The 21,241-nt window shown below is 40.7% G+C and overlaps 1 protein-coding gene across 1 annotated transcript in view; it reads right to left on the minus strand.

Moving 5' to 3' along the window:
- Positions 1-21,241, minus strand: part of IGF1R (insulin like growth factor 1 receptor) — a 94,017-nt gene that overhangs the window by 6,661 nt on the left and 66,115 nt on the right. The window contains exons 5-19 of the mRNA XM_053462366.1: positions 18,846-18,990; positions 17,684-17,898; positions 17,031-17,157; positions 16,615-16,853; positions 15,624-15,791; positions 15,188-15,392; positions 12,913-13,199; positions 11,674-11,810; positions 10,581-10,740; positions 8,786-8,891; positions 8,181-8,251; positions 4,867-5,096; positions 4,302-4,412; positions 572-731; positions 60-189 (exon numbers count right to left, since the gene is read on the minus strand). Of these exons, the coding sequence (XP_053318341.1) occupies positions 60-189; positions 572-731; positions 4,302-4,412; positions 4,867-5,096; positions 8,181-8,251; positions 8,786-8,891; positions 10,581-10,740; positions 11,674-11,810; positions 12,913-13,199; positions 15,188-15,392; positions 15,624-15,791; positions 16,615-16,853; positions 17,031-17,157; positions 17,684-17,898; positions 18,846-18,990 (2,491 nt within the window). The remainder of the gene's footprint in view (positions 1-59; positions 190-571; positions 732-4,301; positions 4,413-4,866; positions 5,097-8,180; positions 8,252-8,785; positions 8,892-10,580; positions 10,741-11,673; positions 11,811-12,912; positions 13,200-15,187; positions 15,393-15,623; positions 15,792-16,614; positions 16,854-17,030; positions 17,158-17,683; positions 17,899-18,845; positions 18,991-21,241) is intronic.

The following is a 21,241-nucleotide window of genomic DNA, read 5'->3' on the forward strand; positions in this document are numbered from 1 at the left end:
CTAAACATTTAGAGATCAATTTTAATCCGCACACGCTATTGGTGAAACAAGCTGCTTACCAGACGTCTGAGTGGGTGGTAAAAACACCGTCCTTGAGAGATTCCGGAGACATCCAGCGTACAGGAAGTAGTCCTTTACCCCCCTTTCTATAATAATCTGTCTCGTAGATATCACGAGTCATACCAAAATCTAAAGCAAACAAACAAAAGGCAGATATACCAACATAAGTTATTTCTTGTCTGCTTTGGATAACTTCACCATGTTAGAGAGGGATGATACCAAAAAAACACCCTCACAACTTGCAAAGTATGCATTTCACAGCTTCCAGATGCCAAAACAGTTTAATGGCCACATAAAATAATTTGTAAAGCTTGTAAATGAGAATGATCTTTAACATTAAGGTAAAATCCCCCAGCAGCTGGATTTACTAGTGTGCATATGCATACATCTCAGGTGGGCATCAATTACGACCAGAGAAGCTGGCCACTTCTCAGAGACAAGGACAGACGGTAGGCATGGGCGATAGAGAGAGACAGAGGGAGAAAATGAGGAGTACTTCAGCGTAGATTACCCCCAATTTTCACTGCAAAGTCCTCAGCGACCATACAATTCCTGGCAGCCAAGTCTCTATGAACAAACTTATTTGCATTGAGATATGCCATGCCGTCTGCAATCTCTCCTGCCATCTGAATCATCTTCTTCAGGGAAGGCGGGTGCTGTCCGGAGTTACCCTACAACAGACAAAGAGCAGCATATTGGTATTCTCTGGATATATCTCTATATAACAACATACAATAGACACATTTGATGAGGACAATGATGTGGAGCTTGTGTATCTGCTCATTCTAGGCGAATGTATGCGATTGTACATAGCAATGAATAAACATTAATAACTCAAAATATATCGGTGCAAAAACATTACTGGCAAATCACCACAATACACAATAAAAAGAAATGCAAATAGCGTAAACAAGTTTTGTTTTGTTTGGATGTTAGACATGGATCTGTCACCATTTATTACGACTTCTACAGCCCTCATTACTTACCTGAAACTCCATGACTTATCAGGTGGCAGTAGTCTATATTGTAATAACCCACTTGATGGTGCACCCAAGACCATTTGCTCTTCTGTTCCTGTCAGAATCCATGGTATTTGGACTTTTGCTAAAGTGTATTGTTTTGGAAAACCTAATTTATTTTTTTGAGAAGCTCAACAGGAGTAGCTCTTCATAAATCATACACCATGTCACAAGCCCACCCCTAAACCATGAGTTTGTAGGTAACACAATCCTTAGTGTCTTAATCTGTCACTGCCTGAACCCTAAAGACATTTCACATTTGATCATGATCTTCACTCTAGAGCTTAGCTGGAGTCTATCTAGACAGAACAAACAAAAAAGCACTGTCTTTCTTGTCCTCAGACGTCCAAAGCCAGAGGAATCAGGGCTGTCGGGAGGAAGCCTGTCATTATATTGACCAAACTGTCTACTTAGTGGGAACATCACATGCTCTGTACCCTGCCACATCAAGAGACTGTGCACAGCGAAACACTAATTATGTCTCTCTCATCACTGAGCTATTTTGAGGAGGCAAAAGAAAGTATCTCTCTTATTAAATACTTATTTTTACCTAAAGAAAAAGTCTGATTTGTGCCTAAAGATCCTCTGCTCAGGAGAGGGTATAAAACAAGGTACATAGTAATTTTTTTCTGTACAAGCTGTATAAGAAAAAACACGAAAACTCTCCAATTTTGGGCTCTGTCATTTTCTCCATATATGGAATCTCTACTTGTTTCTGGTGGGCTGCCTTACATATCCTTCCAATATCCATATTTTCAGCTTTCCTTTAGCAATCTAACAGAAGTTTAATATTCACCTAAAGTATGATGAAATACAAACATACACACTTAGATCTTGTCTTGAGCCATTCAGTCGTTTAAATTTACATCACCCAGAAAAACTGAAATTACACATTTTCTGTTTACTGGAAACACACACTTTATTAATGCTCTATTGATTATTAAAATAATCAGATGAAACTTTCAAATGAGAAAATTATGCCTTAATGATTAGAACAAAGTCTTACCAAGGGTTAAGCTTCCAGTTCTTGAAATCAAGCACCTGGACCTTAACACTCCAAAGGGCTATTCCACAAAGAAGGTCCATTGTCCATGACTTCCCAGAATCTCCCATGAAATACTTTGTGAATTTCCATCACATCCAGATATCAGAAAACATGGCCACAAAAATTGGGTAAAGCACCGTGTATAAAATAAAATAATAAAACAATCATGAAATGCAATTAAGACTGCTTCACAGGAAATTACTTGTTTACAGACTCTGGTGCAAGTGAGCAAAACACCATTAGATATAGGCAAGATTCCAATATCTGCCACAACTGATCAGTCTAAAAACAGTGGGGCATATCAGCATAAGAGGAAGATAGTTGCAATGAAGTGGTAGTTAGGAAGTTAGGGGGTACTCCAAAAATTGCATGGTAAGAGCCACAGTGGAAACCGAAACCCCCAAATCATCTGAGGCACTCCCCCAAAGGGAGGGTCTTTCATAAGACAAAGCCTGCAGGAGGCCCGATCTTCTTGGTGCCCCTCAAAGTTCTATGAAGAGGACCATCCACACTTTAAAGGAGAGACGAGAGCCATAATGCATCCCCACCTCTCCCACCAAATAAGAGCTGAATCTTCTGGGGTCCATTGCGGCATTTCCAGTGAGCAAAAACTGGTCCGTGTTCTACAGACTTACAAAATGCGATTGATCACACGTACACAAAAAAGAGATGCTCTGCAATTTATCTTTACCTATCTGGGTGGGGCAGACAACATAAAGCCAAATGGCCCAGTAATAAAGCTGCACAGAATACATTTGGCAGATAACATAATCATCAAACAGTATCCAGAACCATCTTAAAACACATTTCCTAGAAGGGTATGCAAAAAAAGAGCTGCGAAAAGGATCCAGCCATTGTAGAAGTGCTGCCTAGAGCCCTTGTTATTCTAGTGTATGTATGTGGAACAGCATGTAATACACACAAAAAGCTTCAGGTAGTGGCCTTAAGTGTTTAAATCAGAGCAGCCAATGGGACATTTGCCCCATCCAACCACTTTCCAACCCCCTCCTATAGGTTAACTAGACTCTCTCTTTCAACGGGGAACACAGAGGACTATCCCACCCTCGACATTTCAGGTGTACAAATCTGTTAAGACTTTCTAAATATGAAATGATGCTTTAATGTCATTTATTAATACTGGATATTATCTAGAACTGCATTTAGTTCTAGAATTCATTGCTCCTTTAAGGCTACTCAGAGGGCTATATTTAGTTTACAAAACGAAAAATTGGTTTGTTGTGAAGGAACTAAAGCAGAGAGGCAAAAACTGCATCCCACCCACAGAAAGTAAAAAAAAAAATAAAGAAAATCAAGCTTTAGTCATTGTCTTGAACTTTTGGAATTAGAGAAATTTACTTGAGTGAAAAAGAAGAAAATAATCAGCACAATGTGTATTTTAGGAAGTAAAGACCCTGCGGAGATGTACATAACTCCATATAATTGGGAGTGACAAGCCTCTGATCTCTGTACTTTTTATTTCATTTCCTGCCTCATTCCTAAGAAGGAGCCTTTCCTCTTTTTTCTTTTGCCGACTGCCTCCCCGCTCTCTTTCCTGTTTACTTCCACCTGTGCAATTGAAAATTGCTTTAAATACCCATGGACCATATGTAACTTGGAGTTGACCTCACTAGCCTGCTTCTAATTAATAATCAAGAAGGATCTTCTGACAAGGATAAAACATACAGGGCACAAAAAGGTTTCCATACATTGATTTAATCTCCAATTCCTTGTTTTTTAACCGTGGAACTACCACTAGTCACCCAGGGACGTTACAGAACACCACCAATACATGCCTCCTATCGACTTTTGGGAAATGCTCCCTGCTCCAACATTTTATAAACCCATGAAACATACTATGCATTATATATAATGCAGTCTGGGACTATAAACCATGCATTATGAATGTACATAGTTGCACACACTGCCTAGTTAGTTGTATAGAATTACAATTTATGCTGATAACATAAATCTGCTACAAAGAAATGTTACAATTGCTTTAATGTGCACCCACAAAACAACCATAGTTCTAAAAAGGAAAAAAAATTACAAAAAAGTGTTCCATTTTCTTTGTATCTGACATTATGCTTGTTGTTACATTTTTTTTGCCTCTCACCAAAGGCCAATACATTTGTTTTTGTGGTTTTAACAAAACCAAGTGGGGAAAAAATCTGACTGACCTCTGTGTCTGGCCTTAATGACCTCAGGTAGCTTTTGAGATCTCCACGAGTCATTAGCTCCATGATGACAAGCGTTGGCTGACCTTGTGACACAACACCTAATAAACGTACCTGAAAGAGAAGAAATAACATGTTAATGAGGAAACACACTACATGGATGGACAAGGGGCATGGACGTTCTTTAGATTGTGAGGCTAATACTTTCTTATTTCAAATAATATGTCATTCCTAATGTCCATGCATGTGATGAAGGCGACTAAAGGGTTACTGGAGCCGGGCTGCACTGTTGTGACCAAGCCAAAAGTACAGTACCGCAGAAACGATGAATTCATTGCTTGGCCTTCACACTACGCTCACTGTTTGACATTAGAATGCAAGAACATTCTTACACTTTTAGACAAATGGAAAAGTTATTTGGACCTGCTTGGATCCCACCACACAGCAAGTCCCAATTTAGACCACTCTGGTGCAGGATAAAGACTTTTTGAATTCTAACTTTAGATCACATTGGGTTTTCTGAGGGGGCAGCTCAATAAAAGACATTACTCCTCCATCTAACACTCACCACGTGGTGACAGTTGAACTCCTTCATGACTGAAGCCTCATTCAGGAACTCTATCCGCTCACGCATGCTGGCAGCTTCGTTGACAGTCTTTATAGCCACCCTTGTCTCTGCCTCATCCTTCACCACTCCTTTTGCAATACCCTCATACACCATGCCAAACGACCCCTGTCCCAGCTCCCGATTCATTGTAATCTTTTCTCTGGGAACTTCCCACTCATCGGGTACATACACTGCAAGAAGGAATTGCACCATTATACTATGGTAACTGCTCATATGGACAAACAGTGAAAGCACAGAATAACCCAAGAAAATATAAAATATATATATATATATATATATATGATAAACAGAAACCAACAGATGTCAAGTGTCCTTTGGGACAAAACTCTTGTAGATGTTATAGTACAGCAAACAGAATTAGGATAGCAAATAATTACGTTATGTGCTCATTGGAAGCAATGTTCCAAATCTCCCACTGAGAATCTTGTCACATTTGTGCATTCTCTTGTCTTCTACCTCTTCTATTTTTACAACATGCCACGTAGACAGCATTAGAACACTACAGATATACCAATTCCAAGATGTCTATCTGGACCATTGTTTTATTTTTTTCTTCAGAGAAAACCTCTTATAAAATTCTACTTCATGGCAGAATTTATTACCACCGTGACATATACAGTATTTCACAAGAGTACACCCCTCACATTTTTGTAAGTATTTTATTATATCTTTTCATGTGACAACAATGTAAAGTAGTGAGTGTACAGCCTGTATAACAGTGTAAATTTGCTGTCCCCTCAAAATAACTCAACACACAGTTCTGAGTGGAACCTATCCTGTGAAACAGATGTATGGTCTTGCCTACCGTGCAGCAGCTCAGTTTCAGGGTCTTGGCAATCTTCTTATAGCCTTGGCCATCTTTGTGTAGAGCAACAATTCTTTTTTTTCAGATCCTCAGAGAGTTCTTTGCCATGCGGTGCCATGTTGAACTTCCAGTGACCAGTATAAGAGAGTGTGAGAGCGATAACACCAAATTTAACATACCTTCTCCCCATTCACACCTAAGACCTTGTAACACTAATGAGTCACATGACACCAGGGAGAGGAAATGGCTAAGTGGGCCCAATTTGGACATTTCCACTTAGGGGTGTACTCACTTTTGTTGCCAAGGTTTAGACATTAACGACTGTGTGTTATTTTGAAGGGAAAGCAAATGTACACTGTTATACAGGCTGTACACTCACTACTTTACATTGTGGCAGAGTGTCATTTCTTCAGTGTTGTCACATGAAAAGATATAATAAAATATTTACAAAAATGTGAGGGATGTACTCACTTTTGCGTGATACTGTATGTAAAACCAAGAATGAAAACCACCTACTTGCAGATTTCTTCTCGGAGGAGGTGGCAGAGTTACACAATAGGTTCCCATTTTCACCCCTTTCAAACCAGAAGATTTAAGGAAGTTTGACAGAAGTTAAGAGATTAAAATTATTTCACAGATTACTTTTCCCTGAGGCTAAGGAAAGCCATAACTCAGGTGGAAAGTAATTACGGGATGAGTGGAAAGAATCTTCAGATGGGAAGGTATGCTATGTGGGTAATTAATATACACCTGAAGAGATGTTCTGCACAGACAGCTCCAGGGTTCCTCCCTCCCTCCCCCCCATATGCTGTTTCGCATTCCTCTTAAAGGTGTGTCTGTCTAATGGGCAAAGTGGCAGACCCTAGAGTAGATAAGCTATCTCCATTGTCCAATTCTTCTGTAATGATGCATTTCATGATTGTTCCTTATTTACCAAAAACAGACTGAAATCTCAAGTTAGAATACAAACACTTTCAAGTGCAGTGTAGAAACCTGAAGGTTTGAAACTGTTTTTTTTTTTTTGTAAAATCAAAGGAAAGGTTAATAAAGGCAAAGACAAATCTTAAATACAAAGCTTCCAGTTTCCATACCACTGGAGCAGTTACTGGAACGGACACAAAATGTCTCTAAAGTTGTGTATCTGCTGGGATTCATGGAAATATTAGAATAAATCTGATTCTATTCCTCGCTCAACTATTTAATTTGGTATGGGGAAAGCAAATTTGGGGGCAAGCCACGGACGGACCTTAAAGCAGTCAGCTGTGGAGCCTCATTTAGTTCAATGCATGGATATATAAAGATAAGCGGTATATTGGCTAAGTGCTTCCAAAAAAAGGAAGACTCCAAAAGCAGACAAACAGAAAGGAAGCACAAGCTAGCTATCCTTGAACATCCAGGAATGTCCAGTCATCGCTGATTAAATCTTCTGGTAAAGCAGACGCGTTTCTGAGCAGGGTTTGCTGGAGCCTTCCACTAAAAACTGCATTACCATCTATAAAACAGCTATTACAGCAATTTAAATAGAATGCAACCAAAGGAAAGCCTAATAAAAGAGCTGGCAAAGTATCGTATTAAATCACCTGGTGATATATCTCTAACCACACTATAGTACTTAGTTTCAAAGAGACCAGGGGTAGACACTCTGTAGCTTCATAAGGAATTTACTGTCGGAACTGTAATCAACTGACAGCTGGAGAAGAGACGGTCTTCACAGTGGAACATTACAGTTGATAGCTATAGAATCCGAAAAATGGTAAAGGTCTGCGTGTAAGAGAGGGGATGTAGCACAAGTTAATGGCAGAGTCGTGTTTCTCCTGCGTGGCACTTAATAGGGAGGACAGGGCACTATATGATGCTTATGCTTAATATAATTTATGGATTTCCTTAAACTGAAATTCTCCATCAGCAATGTTCTCTAGACCATGTAACAACTGATCCATGTTTGAATATGTTGTCTGGAAGTTGTTCCCGTGTGAAACGTGCTCTAGAATACGAAGAGGCCTTGCACTTATGTTTGCTTGCTGTCCCCTGGGGTCATGAACTTTGTGACATTTTGTAGGAACGGCTCCAAGTGCACAAGGAAAATGTTTTGGGGTTGGTAAAACATCAAGGTGAAGTGGGGTGGAGAGATCACGATAGAACTTGTTTGGTTATTACAATGCTCTGGTTGAAAAATAACCCTGCCAAGGTGAAGTACGTGATGAAAGTGAGTTACACAATGATGTCATTATCTATACAATGCCTTCAAACTGTAATTAAATCCTTTGATGCCAATGGACGCCAGACTTTTGACAGTATCACATTTGAGAGACTGTTAGATGTGGGTGTAAGGAAGTTAAGTGTAGTTGAAGCAGACAATTAACCAGAGGAGGATTTGTTTAATAAATAAGAAAGCAAAACAAAAAACCAAAACTGCAATGAATACTAGCCATTCCAAAAAAGAACTTACTCTCTGCTGCACTGAAATACTCTGGGTTCACAGACGCGTATAACACTCCATTTCCAAGCCGATCACTATTCCTGTGTGAGAGACATATCATCGAGTTAAGCGTTTTAATAGGTTAGGTTCACCCAGACCTGCTGTTCGGTTTATAAAAGCAGAACCCAGCCTAGAGTTAGCAGCAAGACATTGTATCATAAAGGAATAAAGCAACCAAATAGCCCCGTATCTAATGAAAGAACCACCTTCACAAATCGCATTATCCCAGACCACTGCATAATCTTGGTTGTACTGCCTAATAACGGTTATGTTGATAATAAGAAAAGGAATCCAAAGCTATTTTTATTAGCTAGTGTACCATAAAAAGCACTGCTTTTTGTTCCTTATTTGTCCGACTGCCTCCGTTATATAAAGCAATAGCGAGTAAACAGTATACAGGGCATCAGTAGTGAAGTAACACGCAACTCCCGGAGAAAGAATACAGGATTTACTGCAGCTGGGAGGGAGCTATAATGATGCACATTTGTTTTTTCATTCCTTGCTATTTTCGCCATGTGAAAAACTAAATTGTGCCCGTCTACTCCTTGACAAGGATTTACCACTATGTCACTCACCTTTTCTTGCTAACAAAACAGAAGATGACGATAAAGACCACAAACAGCAAAACCAAGATGACTGGAATAGCAACCATCAATTGAAGGAGGTTATCGTTGTCTGGAGCTTTAAAAAAGAAAACGCAAGAAACATTTCAGGAGATAAGATATTGCAATGCAGGTAATTCTGTAATATGGGTATGGACAAACATCTGCCATGTGTTAACTCTTAGATCGCCAAGATTTAAATGGTTACTTTTTTCTGGATAATATATAGATGGTCATGGAAATTATATTTTGATTGAGCAGAGGCTTTCATGAGCTGCAAAGGAACTAAAGCAAACTAACAGGAAAGCCCTGAAATAACGTGAAGATGCATTTACTTCACTTATTTTTCTGGACACAATTTTACAAAAAATAATCCTAAATGTGCAACATAACAGGGGAAAAAAAGTATTATCTTACGAGAAATTCTGCAAGACCTAACAGCAATAAAACAAATAAAACACCCCAAGCAGACAGAACAATAAAATTATTTTACCGGCTCCTTACTATCATGTGCTTTTTTTAACACAATATTTGTAATAGCTGTGTACTTTTTTGTAGTAGATTTGTAGTAGATTTGTAGTACTTTAGGGTTGCAGGCGCTTCTGATTAAATGGATCCTGTTACAGCTTATCTAGATAGGATGCTGCCATTTGGATTTATATACAGCGGCATAGTAACCTTCAGCGCTGCTCTAGAGCTATCCCTGGGCATTGCCAACTGCCACCCCGTCCGCGCCACTGTCCTTGTCTTCTGAGCGTTGGGACATGACATCATATCCCGGTGCTTCACTTTTACAGGAAGTGTGGCATGGAAGTAAACTACAGAGCACTTGGCAACCTCGGCACAACCCCACATAGTGTTAATGGGCCAGTTGGCAATATCCATGATTTTCCTTTGAACCGGCCCATTGAGTAGTGGCATAAAAAAAATATATATCGAGTCAAGTGGGTTGTGACTCATGTGTTCTTCACCAGCTAATTTACAGCAAAAAGATGCAGAATGTTCCATGTACACCAAGATCTGGCACAGTTATGGAACCCCGTGGATTCAACGCTGAACACACTTCAGTAGCCAGACGTGACATACTAGGAGTCGTTTTTTTTTTTTAAATCTAGATAAGACACCTCAATTCGGATTTATATACAGTGGCATATTTACCTTCAGTGCTGCCCTAAGTGTAACCCTGGACAGTGTCGCTTCCTCCGCACTGCTCTCCTTTCCACTGGGCACTGGGATATGACATCATATCCCAGTGCTCTCCTTTTAAAGGAAGCATGGTGTGGAAGGAGACCATCTATAACGATTTACATAAGGTACCAGTAAAAGTCACGAACCAGCTGAGAAGACTGACGTGTCATGGCTACCTGGCTCCTGGTACTTATGCCGCACCAGAATCATGTTTTTCAACTCTTCAACTTGCAAAAAACTTTCCTTACAAGGAACAAGAATAACTATGTTTACGGTTTACTTAATATCCGCCTAATCCCCCACCCACTTTCTTAAGCGGTCTTTATTTTATTTATAATCTGAACCCTTTGGTTCTTCCCACCTAGCTAATTTTTTTGTAAATTAACAAAATATATAAAAAAAATTAACATCACGTCCTCATGCAAGGCTTTTCCAATGGTCTGGCATGTCACTGCAAAATGCTGCATTTCCCAGCCCCTTTGTGAAGATCTGTTGTACATGGCTGGCCAGGTGTAAATTGAAAGAAAAAAAAAATTAAACATAAGAATTCATGCAGTAAATATTCCCAAAGCCCGCATACCTCTTGCTTGCACGTAGAATGACACCACTTCTGTCCACGAGCCGTTCCCAGACAGAGATATGGCTTGTACTTGTGCAGAATAATTGCCTGGAGTGAGACGTGTCAGCTTGGTGCCTTCCATGCTGCGATATTCCTGTCTGGATACACATTTTTTATAGGTCTGGACAGAAGAAAAGACATTACTTTTAGAAACACAACAGGAATAAAACAATGGAAGGAGGTGCAAGTGACAATGAAGATGATACTTTTTGGAGCAAGAGTCTGTAGGATTATAATAAATTCAACATTTATGAGGAAGCGGTAGTTAGCAGTGATGGATCACAATGCTACATACCATACAACTCACAATAGAACAAGATAACATGACTAATAATTAATGAGAGAATGAGAGCATGAGTAAGAGTGTGAGAGCATAAAAGTGTGAGAAAGCGAGTAAAGCGATGGGGATCCTCCTCGTTTTCAGACATTTGTACGAACGGACAAATTTTGATAAAATTCTTACGAATCCGAATGTACAAATATAATTTCAACTAAAAAATACCACATGCATTCCTAACAATTCAAAACAAAGGGAATATTCTTCTGTGAATTAACCAGCAAATGAAGATGAAGATCTACTGTCGGTAAACAGTACACAGGTAAATATGTGTACTTACTAAAACTAACAAAAATTAATTTACGTAGTTTTTAAAGTACATATAAATAAATATTAGGTACATGTATTTCTTTTGAGATAGAATTTATGTAACAAAATGCATTGTACGTGGCTCTTAAACGTCAAGCATGTGTGGCCACCCCTACTATATCAGATCCAACTGTATTTATCTTAAAAGCTCACTCACTTCTCAAAATCAATGGGTGTATCAACATACATTTTGTAGGCTAATAAGTTATATAAGATACACAGAAAGGGTAATGTAAGTGGAGCGATTCCGGTGCCGAGTTTGAAAAGTGGTCCCAACACCCAAGAAACCAATGGAACAGATCAGCCAGTAGGACTTGTCAAACTGTGCACTTTTTATGCACGGCCCCTGTTGTAACACATGGGCTCTAATTTTCTGAGAACAAATTGTGTGAAAAACTGATGGCTCACCTCTGTTGGATGTCGGTACTCTATCTCATACATGAGAATCAACCCGTTGGGTTTCACCGGCTCAGGCCATTTCAGGATAACGGCGCCATCCTCTCCTCCTTCCCAGGTGACTGGTCCAGGGATGTCATCAGCCCCAGCTGGAAGACAGGAGAAGTTTATTAGCAGCGCTACACAGAAACAAGCAGAAGACTGTCTACAAGGAAAACAACAACAACAAATAATGCACAGCACAATACATAGCCCCCAATACCAACAAAACCACAATCAATTTTTAGGTGACAAAATTATGTTTATTGCAGTTTTAGTATCTTACCTACCTACAGATTGTGTTGGTTGCTTATCAATCAGTGTATATCTAGGGGTATTTAGATTACATTTTGTCTCATGGGAGCTGAGATCTGTGTCTCGTTGCAGCCATCATTATTTGATCATGTTCTGGGAGTCTCTACCTTCTCCCAACATCCAAAGGGTGCCTTAACAATCAGCAATTTATGAACAGAGCAGAGATAATTTATTGGGGATAACAGTCCAGAAAACAGGCAATTTGTGCCATTGGTGTAGACATAAGATGAGTTCTTACTACAAATGTATGGATATTTTTTACTCTGTAAACTACACTAGATAAGTTTATTTAGTATGATGAACAAACAAAAAAGGCCAGATTTCTGAAAGAGGAGATGATTAGATCATTTCCACAAACATTGGCAAATCAGAGAGCTAGGGTGCAGCAAAAAGAGTATATCGTAAGAGCTTGGCATCCATCCCATATCAGATTAGTTGCTGTGATTTGTAAAGACCCAAGTTCACATATGGATAAAATGCCTCCTAATATGCCCTCTTATAGGGATAATTTACCTGGATACAGTTCTAGTTTTAAAATACTACAAATACTAATCAAGTCCCCTTAATTCATTTATAAAATGTGCTTGTCAGCACTTATGTGTGTTATGTTAATAACCCAAATCTTGCACAAGATCTACTGCATTGGCCCCTCGTCGTTTTGAAACTCTAAGATAAAAAAAAAAATATATTACATCATCACCCATATGGAAAGTAACAAACAGTGCTGTAAACACCAACTCTGTGACATACAACAAACATCATTCCAGAAGTAGATGGACAGCTACAGTGCACTATAAGAGACAAGTAATCTAATACAAAGTGTAGATTAGTTATGTTCCAATAACACGGGGCAATCTGCTGCTGACAATAGCGACGTAGGACTAGTCTTCAGCTCACCTGCTGGCATAGTTCTGGCAAACACAAAGTTGGAAGCACTGCAGCCGAGCCTTTCTGCCTCGTGGTTACAGCTGTGGATGTCGATGCGGTACAGAGTAAAAGGCTGCAGGCCTGAGATGACCGTCTTGTCGCGGTGGTGATCCACCTTTGTCTCAAAAAACGGATACTCGACATCATCGCTTTCAGAGTCAGACGCGTTGGAGAAATCCTGCGTGGTGATATCTTTGCCTGGACCAGCCATTGTTGTGTTAGCGATGGCAAACACATCCCGGCGCCTGCGGTCAGGCCTGATAGGGGAGGAAAGTAAAACAGAAAGGGATAAAATAGTGAGGACGAGAATATGGGTAGAATATAGACAAGGGAGGCAATGATGTGGATGTCTGCATCACCTTGTATTTATAAAACACTACTGCCAATCTTACTTTACATTCCATAGATATAACACCAAGGAAAACGGACTAGATTTACATGTAAGTAATAAAACTGGCTCACACGGTTTGTCTGCCCCTTATCAAGAAAATATATCCCTCATTTTGGACTATTTCTTGCTCACAGAAGCCAAACGCGTTTTCATATAACAGGGAATGTAATGTGTTTTACGAAAAAACACTGTTGTTGTGTGTACAGAAGATGGTAGATATGGTAGATGGTAGACTACTGGGATATATGCGAGATATGGACTGGTTTACCTGGACACACTCAAACGCACACACACGCACACTCTTATGCTAACACACACACTCATGCTACCACATGTACATTGACTGTAACATACAAGTATGTATACATACCCACTCCCTCACTAACACCCCTATAACCTCTCAATTTTCCAACAAGCTCTATTTTTATGCTGAATGGATTTTGGAGTCCATTGACTCCGGTGCACTTGGTTACAGGAGATCTATCGCTCGTCTATTTCCCTCTACTAAAAGCAGGGAGCATGCCACAATATGCTTCTTGCACAGAACATTTGGTCATAAACCGTGACGTGGCCTCCAGAGCTGGAGATAAGTAACATTTATTGCAATATGAACCAAACCCCAGTTGTCTTTAGTGCTACATGACTATATACATCATGGTACTTAAAGCGTATACACATTTTCCATACAACCTTTCCTTTACGGGACCCAGAGGGCATAAATGCATGTTAAGATGACCTTAAAGGGGTTAATCTGGAAATTTGCAGCACACCTTAACTGATAGGAACAAAAGAAATCAGGACTTTCCATTGTGACTCAGGCCCCTCAACCCCACCTCCAAACCGGGATAAACTTCTCCCCGGGCTGCCTGGACTTGTCAGATAGGATTTAACACAAGCCCGTTTCATATTCCTCCTACAGCAACATCTCTTTTTCTTCAGCCTCTGTGACTCCTTCTCAAAACACAAATTCCTTTTTGAAATATAATTCACAAGGAATGCACAAAGGAATCACCGGTACGAAGGCCTTTAGAATGAGACCATTCACCGAAATATATATCGATTTTACTACGTTGAAGGCGAGTTATGCCTCTTTGCTGAAGGCACAAAGATGTGCCAAAAAGGTTGAAATTTCAGATGGAACATCCCAAAACGATTTAAGTTGATAAGAATCGGCAAGAATGGCAACCGCGGTTTATTTGTCATGAATGTAAAATGCATGGTATAAAAGCGCATGGTATACACGATAAAATGTATCAGTACTGATGAATCTCAGTGTATAAATAGGAAGGAAGATATAGGAGGAACATGACATGTCCATTTAACTGCATGTATAGAAGGAGAAACACCAGGACAGGACATCATAGTCTAAAAACACAGGGTGACAGGCGTAGATATAACACGAGTATTATTTCAATGAGAAGGTTCTAGAAACAAAGAACAGCCTTCCACGATTCCTTAAGAATATCCATTTAATGGCGTTTGGCAAGAGAACTATACGTCCAGGGCTCACAAAACGGTCTACTCCATAATAAAACATTACAGCCTTAAATCCTAGAACTGCCAGAAACTTTTCACGTTTTATTACACATATTATTGTAACCGCGCGATGCACTTCAATCTCCAGACGACGCACAAAAGAGATCAGGTTACTTCAGTATGAAGATGCAGTCGTTTAGGAAGTTTTCAATCAGGTGGCTGAATCGAAAACTTTATGTACAGTTAGAAAATGGGTGACCTTATCAGGCCTGCTGGATGATACGTCTGCTCTCGTCACTGTCACATGAATGAATACTACCATTCACTAACCTCCTCAATGTACAATCAAAAATGACACACAAGGCAGTCTCACTTTACCTCGGGACGAAGATGGAATTGTGCAGGAAGTTTTCAAAGTGTTTTCTGAACTCTGCCTCATCCTTCTCCGCTTTTTTCTCTGCCTCGGTTTTGGGACAGGCACAGCAAGGCCCCTTTTCTCCGCTATTTGCCTCCGGCTTTGTGGGCTCAGCCACTTCTTCTGTGTCAATGGTCCCATTGGAGTACTTGCGTATGGGGACCTTATCTGCAAAGAACACACAAACATTCAATCCAAATGATGCACCTGAGGTCTAAAGGCTATGTTTAGCTACAGTGTATGGCAGGTATCTGCCCTCAGACTCCCCTAGTATTCATTGTAACTGTTTAATAACCCAGTTGTCTGCCCTCGTAGAATGTCCACCATTACATCTCTTTTGTTTCCCCAGCTATCTGTCCTCTCACAACCCATCTCATGCGCACGTTAACAGTCCCGCACCTTTGGAGCAGTAGTTATGCTGGTAAAGGTAACTATCCTGGGGCTGTTGCTGCCAGCGCACAATGTAGTAGGACAAGTTCCCATTTGGAAGAGATGGAGGCTTCCACTTTACGATAAGCTGAGATGAGGAGTTGGAGGCAGAGATCACATCCAAAGGAATGGAAGGAACTAAAAACAGAAGAGAAAATCTGTTAATTGTAACACGCTCCATTCAAATAAAACACACACTGTTCCGTATAACAATCGATGTCTATGTGATATATACCAAAGGTTACCTGATCCGAGACCGATCAGCACTGCGGTTACAAACCGTAGAACGTGTAACTGTTGGTCTCTTTTTGTTTTTCCTTTAAACTCACTAATGTATGAGTATTTAGAGTATGTTGGAAAGACATGATCATGAGTCAGTACACTTCATTGATCTTTTTCCAGGACACGCATATGTTTTACGTTGCTGAATATCACTTGTACTACCGTGCAGTACGTGGGACATATAAACATACAAAATGGAATCAATTATGGGTCACACTTCATGCGTACTGCTGGGTCCTGGAATAAGTGTCTTCTTATTTTTTAATCTGCATTGTCTATGCAGGTCCTGTAAATCTTGCCTGGATTGCATTGAGTTTTTTAAGCCTCCCTTACATTTAGTATTTGATGGACTTAGTTTCCAGGAAGATGTAACAATCCAAGTAGGATTTTTACATAGAAATGCATTGTATAAATGGGTTATGTTCCGATTTAGTTATTGAAAGTGTACTGATTCACATTAAATGTGACAGAATTGTATATTTTACAGTGCATGACCATAAACATCCACTGCAATGACTTGAATAACGCCATAAACGATCAAGACTGCCTGTATAATGTTACTCAGGCGAGACAATACCACACAAGGCTGCTCAAGCTCTACATCATTTTATAAAAGACCGAGCAAAGTAATAGGTTTAAGGTGCCATCTAGTCATTAACTGAAAGAGGAGACAACAAACCTGCAGCATCTGTGCGTATGTACACAATCTTGCTCTTGGCTCCATGGATGTGGTGGCTGTCCATTGTGGTCAGGGTAAAAGCCTTCACGTAAATTGCATACTGTGTCCACGGCTTCAGTACCTGCAGGAGGATTCCTGGGTTCTTATCCTTGCTGGTTGGAAGGTCAACATCCACCATGTTCCAGCTGTTGGAGCCACAGGCGTCCTGCCCATCGTACTCCGTCACATTAGCGAATGGACTAGAATTCAAGAGAATATAAAGCAGATATGTCACAACTGGGCTATAGATCAGACAGCTAATTTTCTACACCATCCAATGACTAGAGTAAATAGCCAGAATGTTAACCGAGCAGTAGGCCGGAGTGGACAACCACAATGCATTTGTCCACCTGTCTAGCAGGTTTTTAGGAACTCACGCTTCTTTGTAGTAAACGGTAAAGCTAATTAGATCCCTGTAATCTGGAGGCCGGTATCGCTCCCACGTCAACATTATACGGTTTTTTGATGTGGTGTTGGAGATGAAATTCAATTCGTGACTTGCACCTGCAGGATATAAACAGATACACACCTTAACAAGTAAGATAAGTTGTAATATCTCCCATGGTTCTCTTTCAACATTTGTTTCCATACAACCGGTTTAATTTCACTTATCAAACAAGCACACATAGGCTTTAACACAAACTCTCCTCCATGAACGCTGAATCCATCGGCAGAACAGCTACTCATGAGTTGTTATACGTTCGGCATGTCTATCGTCACTATGTGTAGGGATAATCTCACACTTCTTTTACACTCAATGATTGCAGAATGTTTATATGTTAGGTACATCATTCTGAAGAGCAAAAGACTAGGTTATAAACTAAAGTATGTTAAGTGTTCTTTTTCGAAGAACTGAAAAGACTTTTCCAAAGTTAAAGTCCAGAGCCACCCACACTTTGCTGTAATGATTTCTAGTAATGTTAATGTGGGTTTTGCAGAAGAAAAGTATGACAGGTAAGTCAGACATTATCCTAAGACATGCCTATATTAATAATGTTCACCTCCACAGATTTAAGTAATTTTTACTCACATGACGCCCTGTCTCCATTGGTTCGGGGACTTTTGTCTGCTTCACTCTGTCTCCCCTTGGTTCCTGTCTTTTCTTCCATGGTCAAAATCTCGGACGCACAGAGCTTGGGGTTAAAAGAAAAAAACATTTTGCCGCTCTTGATGGTGAGGTTGTGCCTGTTCCAGTCCCACAGCTGTTGTAAGTTATTATTATCAAAGACGTAAAATGAATAATTCCTGCAAAATACAAAACCAGGTTTACATTAAAGGCTGTACCCGTGACTTATATGCTTGCAAAACTTAACAAATCTGCTGTTCTCTACCCTCTGAGTTTCAGGTCACTTTTGTATTTCTATGGGATAGTGTGTGGTGGTTTGAAACTTGAGCACACAGCCTGTTTATGTTCTTCACATTTGGAAGAAACATATCTTTTAATTCTTATTTGAAGTAAATCATGGATTTTAGATGCAAACCGATTATTAAAAACCCCAGTTGTGTTTCAGGGGTAGAAATATATACAATGTGATAGGTCATAAACAGTGCGATTTGGTTACTAATTGTAAAGGATTTAAGTATAAGCTGATGTCGGATGCAGAATTCAAAGAATTCTAGGTACATCCAAAAGAGCAGCCTGGGAAGAGAAATAAAAGACAGGAGCAACTGCCAGGAATTCATGTGTTGGAAACTTTATCCAAGCAGGTCAGATAAACCAACCAAGATACGGCTTTCCCAGGACCTCTAGAACTGCACTCCCCCACCCCAGGAACCTCGGCATCTTGTATCTAGCTTTTCCTAGGACAGAACAGGTTCCTCTTGTGTGGTGGAGTAAAATGATAAACCACGGGAGTAATGGAATGTGTCCAAACACTGGCATTCCAGGCCGCTCAAAATTAAACAAGGATTCACCCCTCCCATGCCTGAGGGGAATGTAAAGGGAGATCAGAGAAACATAACAGGAGAATGTGGGACAGCATGGCGTTAGCAGGACAGGTGTTCCTTCAGAACTGTCTGAGATCACTGGCTCAATAAAAGGCCGTGTTAACCAGCAATATGGATTCTGTCCATGATTCCTCTGCTCTATCAGTTCTATGGCGACACAAGAGAAATCGGCACTCCAGAGTGGGACTGAAGGCAGGGCATAAATGAACTGAAATTAAAGAGGTGGCCCCTGGATGCTCACTTACCCTTCCAGCTGTTCCTCTCCCAGGATGTAGCGCAGGCTTTTCAGGAAGGACAGGGACACCAGTGCGTGAGAATGTCGGATCTTCACATATCCTGTGACAGTCTCTATCCGACCCATGAAATTCTCCAGCTCCGAAGCAATGTTCTCTGCACAATACAAAACCGTAATTCGTTTAGGAATTACAATATCTATTGCATTTAGTCTTAGACCATAGTATTGTTCACCAGCTTGGTTAGTGATACATGGTGGGCTCCCGGTGTTCACTTAGACAACCAATTACGTGCCCGAGGTTTTTCCTAGGTTGTCCATGAACTGTTAAATAAAAACGATGTCCTCGATTTCATATAAACAACAAATCCAATAGAAGACTTCACATTTTCATAAATAAACACAGAATATGGAGAAAAGATTACAGTCTACCTAATCACCCCATGTTTCTAGCGGTTTCAAAACCAGACCAGCCTTATAATTCCCTCGCTACATTAACTTCTACCAATTCTGCTGGAAGCCTGATCCACTTATCTACCTCTCTCTTTGTGAGGTGTCTCAACATCTGGGTTACATGATGGGAACCCTGCCTTAAAGACACACAAACACACGATGTGAAAGAAAGGTGTTCCTCAGCCTTTACTACATGACATAGGTGAACCCCTTATGGACAACGGCTTGTCCTTAAACCCATTAACGACAATTCATTAGGAGCCCGTACATGTACTTGTCGTGAAGGGGTTAATGTAAAATTTAGAAATATACCCTCTTAGAGGTTTAGTTTGATGATTTTGTTTTTTTGTAATATGATATAGATGAAAATATACATATATGATATACCGAGGACTCGGAGGCTGCAGATGGCCGGCATTAAAATGGTTAAAATCCGGCACCAAGTCTTATGCTTGGCTCAGCTCATCAATGCGTGAATTTCCTTGCATGGCTTTTCTATACGTTGAAAACTGACTTTTGGTTAAAAATTTCACACCTAAGAGTATATGGTATGAACAGAATGTGCTAGCAGCAAAATGTGAGAGGAAGACTTTTGTTTAACCTCTCTGAAAACGCTGAGGTTTCTCCAGGCATGGGTTTTGTTTCTTAAATCAGAGTATCCGGCCGACACGCTGAGAAAGGAGCATGTGATTCATCGTGCGCCAGGCCAGCGTCAGAGAAGTGACAGGTACTGCGCCTCGGAGGGATGCTGTTAAGCTCCTATTCATAAGTTCTCCGTGGAGCTGCTTGCATTTCCAAGAATACTACACGCGGATGCCAGTAACAGGTCCGGAGCTTTCAGCAGCCTCTCTTTTGGCATGGCTCTCGCCAACAGTTGCACTATGGGGCCACATGAATTATCGAAAGCTTCCTACTGCACCACGTGCTTGCCGTATACTCCATCTGTAACCGCGTCCAGAGCCCTCCCCGTACAGCTGTAACGTACCTGCAGCCAAACTGTCTGGGGCTGAGGATTTCAAGCTAAGAGGTAACGCGTTAAACGAGGTGCAATGAAGGTGCGGGAACAAGACTCTCTCTGTTTTATAGAGTATCTGCAATGTCCAACAAATATAAAACATCTGTTGATGTTCTCTGTTATGGCAACTGTTATGGCAAGGGACCTGCTGAGATTAGAGACAAAGTGCAAAATAATTCATCTGATTTACTTCTCCGGGAGAATGTTGTCTGCAGTCGCTGGGTTATATATGTGAACACCCCTAGGGCCTTGTACTGCAGAGCTTACTTTTTTTTTTTCTCTTTGCACCAAGCTGGTGAAGGGTTAAAGCGATGGCTGGTGCTCTTCTGCTTTCACCACAGGGAGCCTGGGGTATGATTTATAGTGTGCGGATTAGAGGCTTGGGCGAGACTGGAAGATGCCCCAGTCGTATTATGCAGGGATAGCGATATCGGTATTGAGAAGCATGCAGAGATATTATCTTGTTGACACCAAGCTGGCTCTGGAGCAGCCGTGACGTGGAAGACGGCAGGAACGGATCCAAAGTCATCGCTGGACACAAGCTGGTGTGAGATCTTACTGCATTGTTATTGTGTGTGTTCGGCCAGCGCGTTCCAGCTCCCACCTGGGATGCACAACCGTGAACACACGTAACATAGCAGACGTAACATAGCAGACGTAACATAGCAGACGTAACATAGCACACGTAACACAGCACACGTAACACAGCACACGTAACACAGCACACACGAGCGAGGACGCGCAGCACCGCATGCAGGGGAGATGTATTAACAGAGGACAATGTCGCATGTACACGGGAAATTTCAAGGGCCGGTGTTGTGGTGGAAAAGGCCCCCGTTACCATGCAGAGCAATACAAACGAACGCACCTCGAGTTAATTTCAAAAAGAATATGACTGCAGATTAGAACATTTCAACCAATGCAGTTTTGAAAGGCTGCCA

Source organism: Spea bombifrons, chromosome 4, assembly GCF_027358695.1.
Source record: "Spea bombifrons isolate aSpeBom1 chromosome 4, aSpeBom1.2.pri, whole genome shotgun sequence".
NCBI classification, from domain to species: Eukaryota; Metazoa; Chordata; class Amphibia; order Anura; family Pelobatidae; genus Spea; species Spea bombifrons.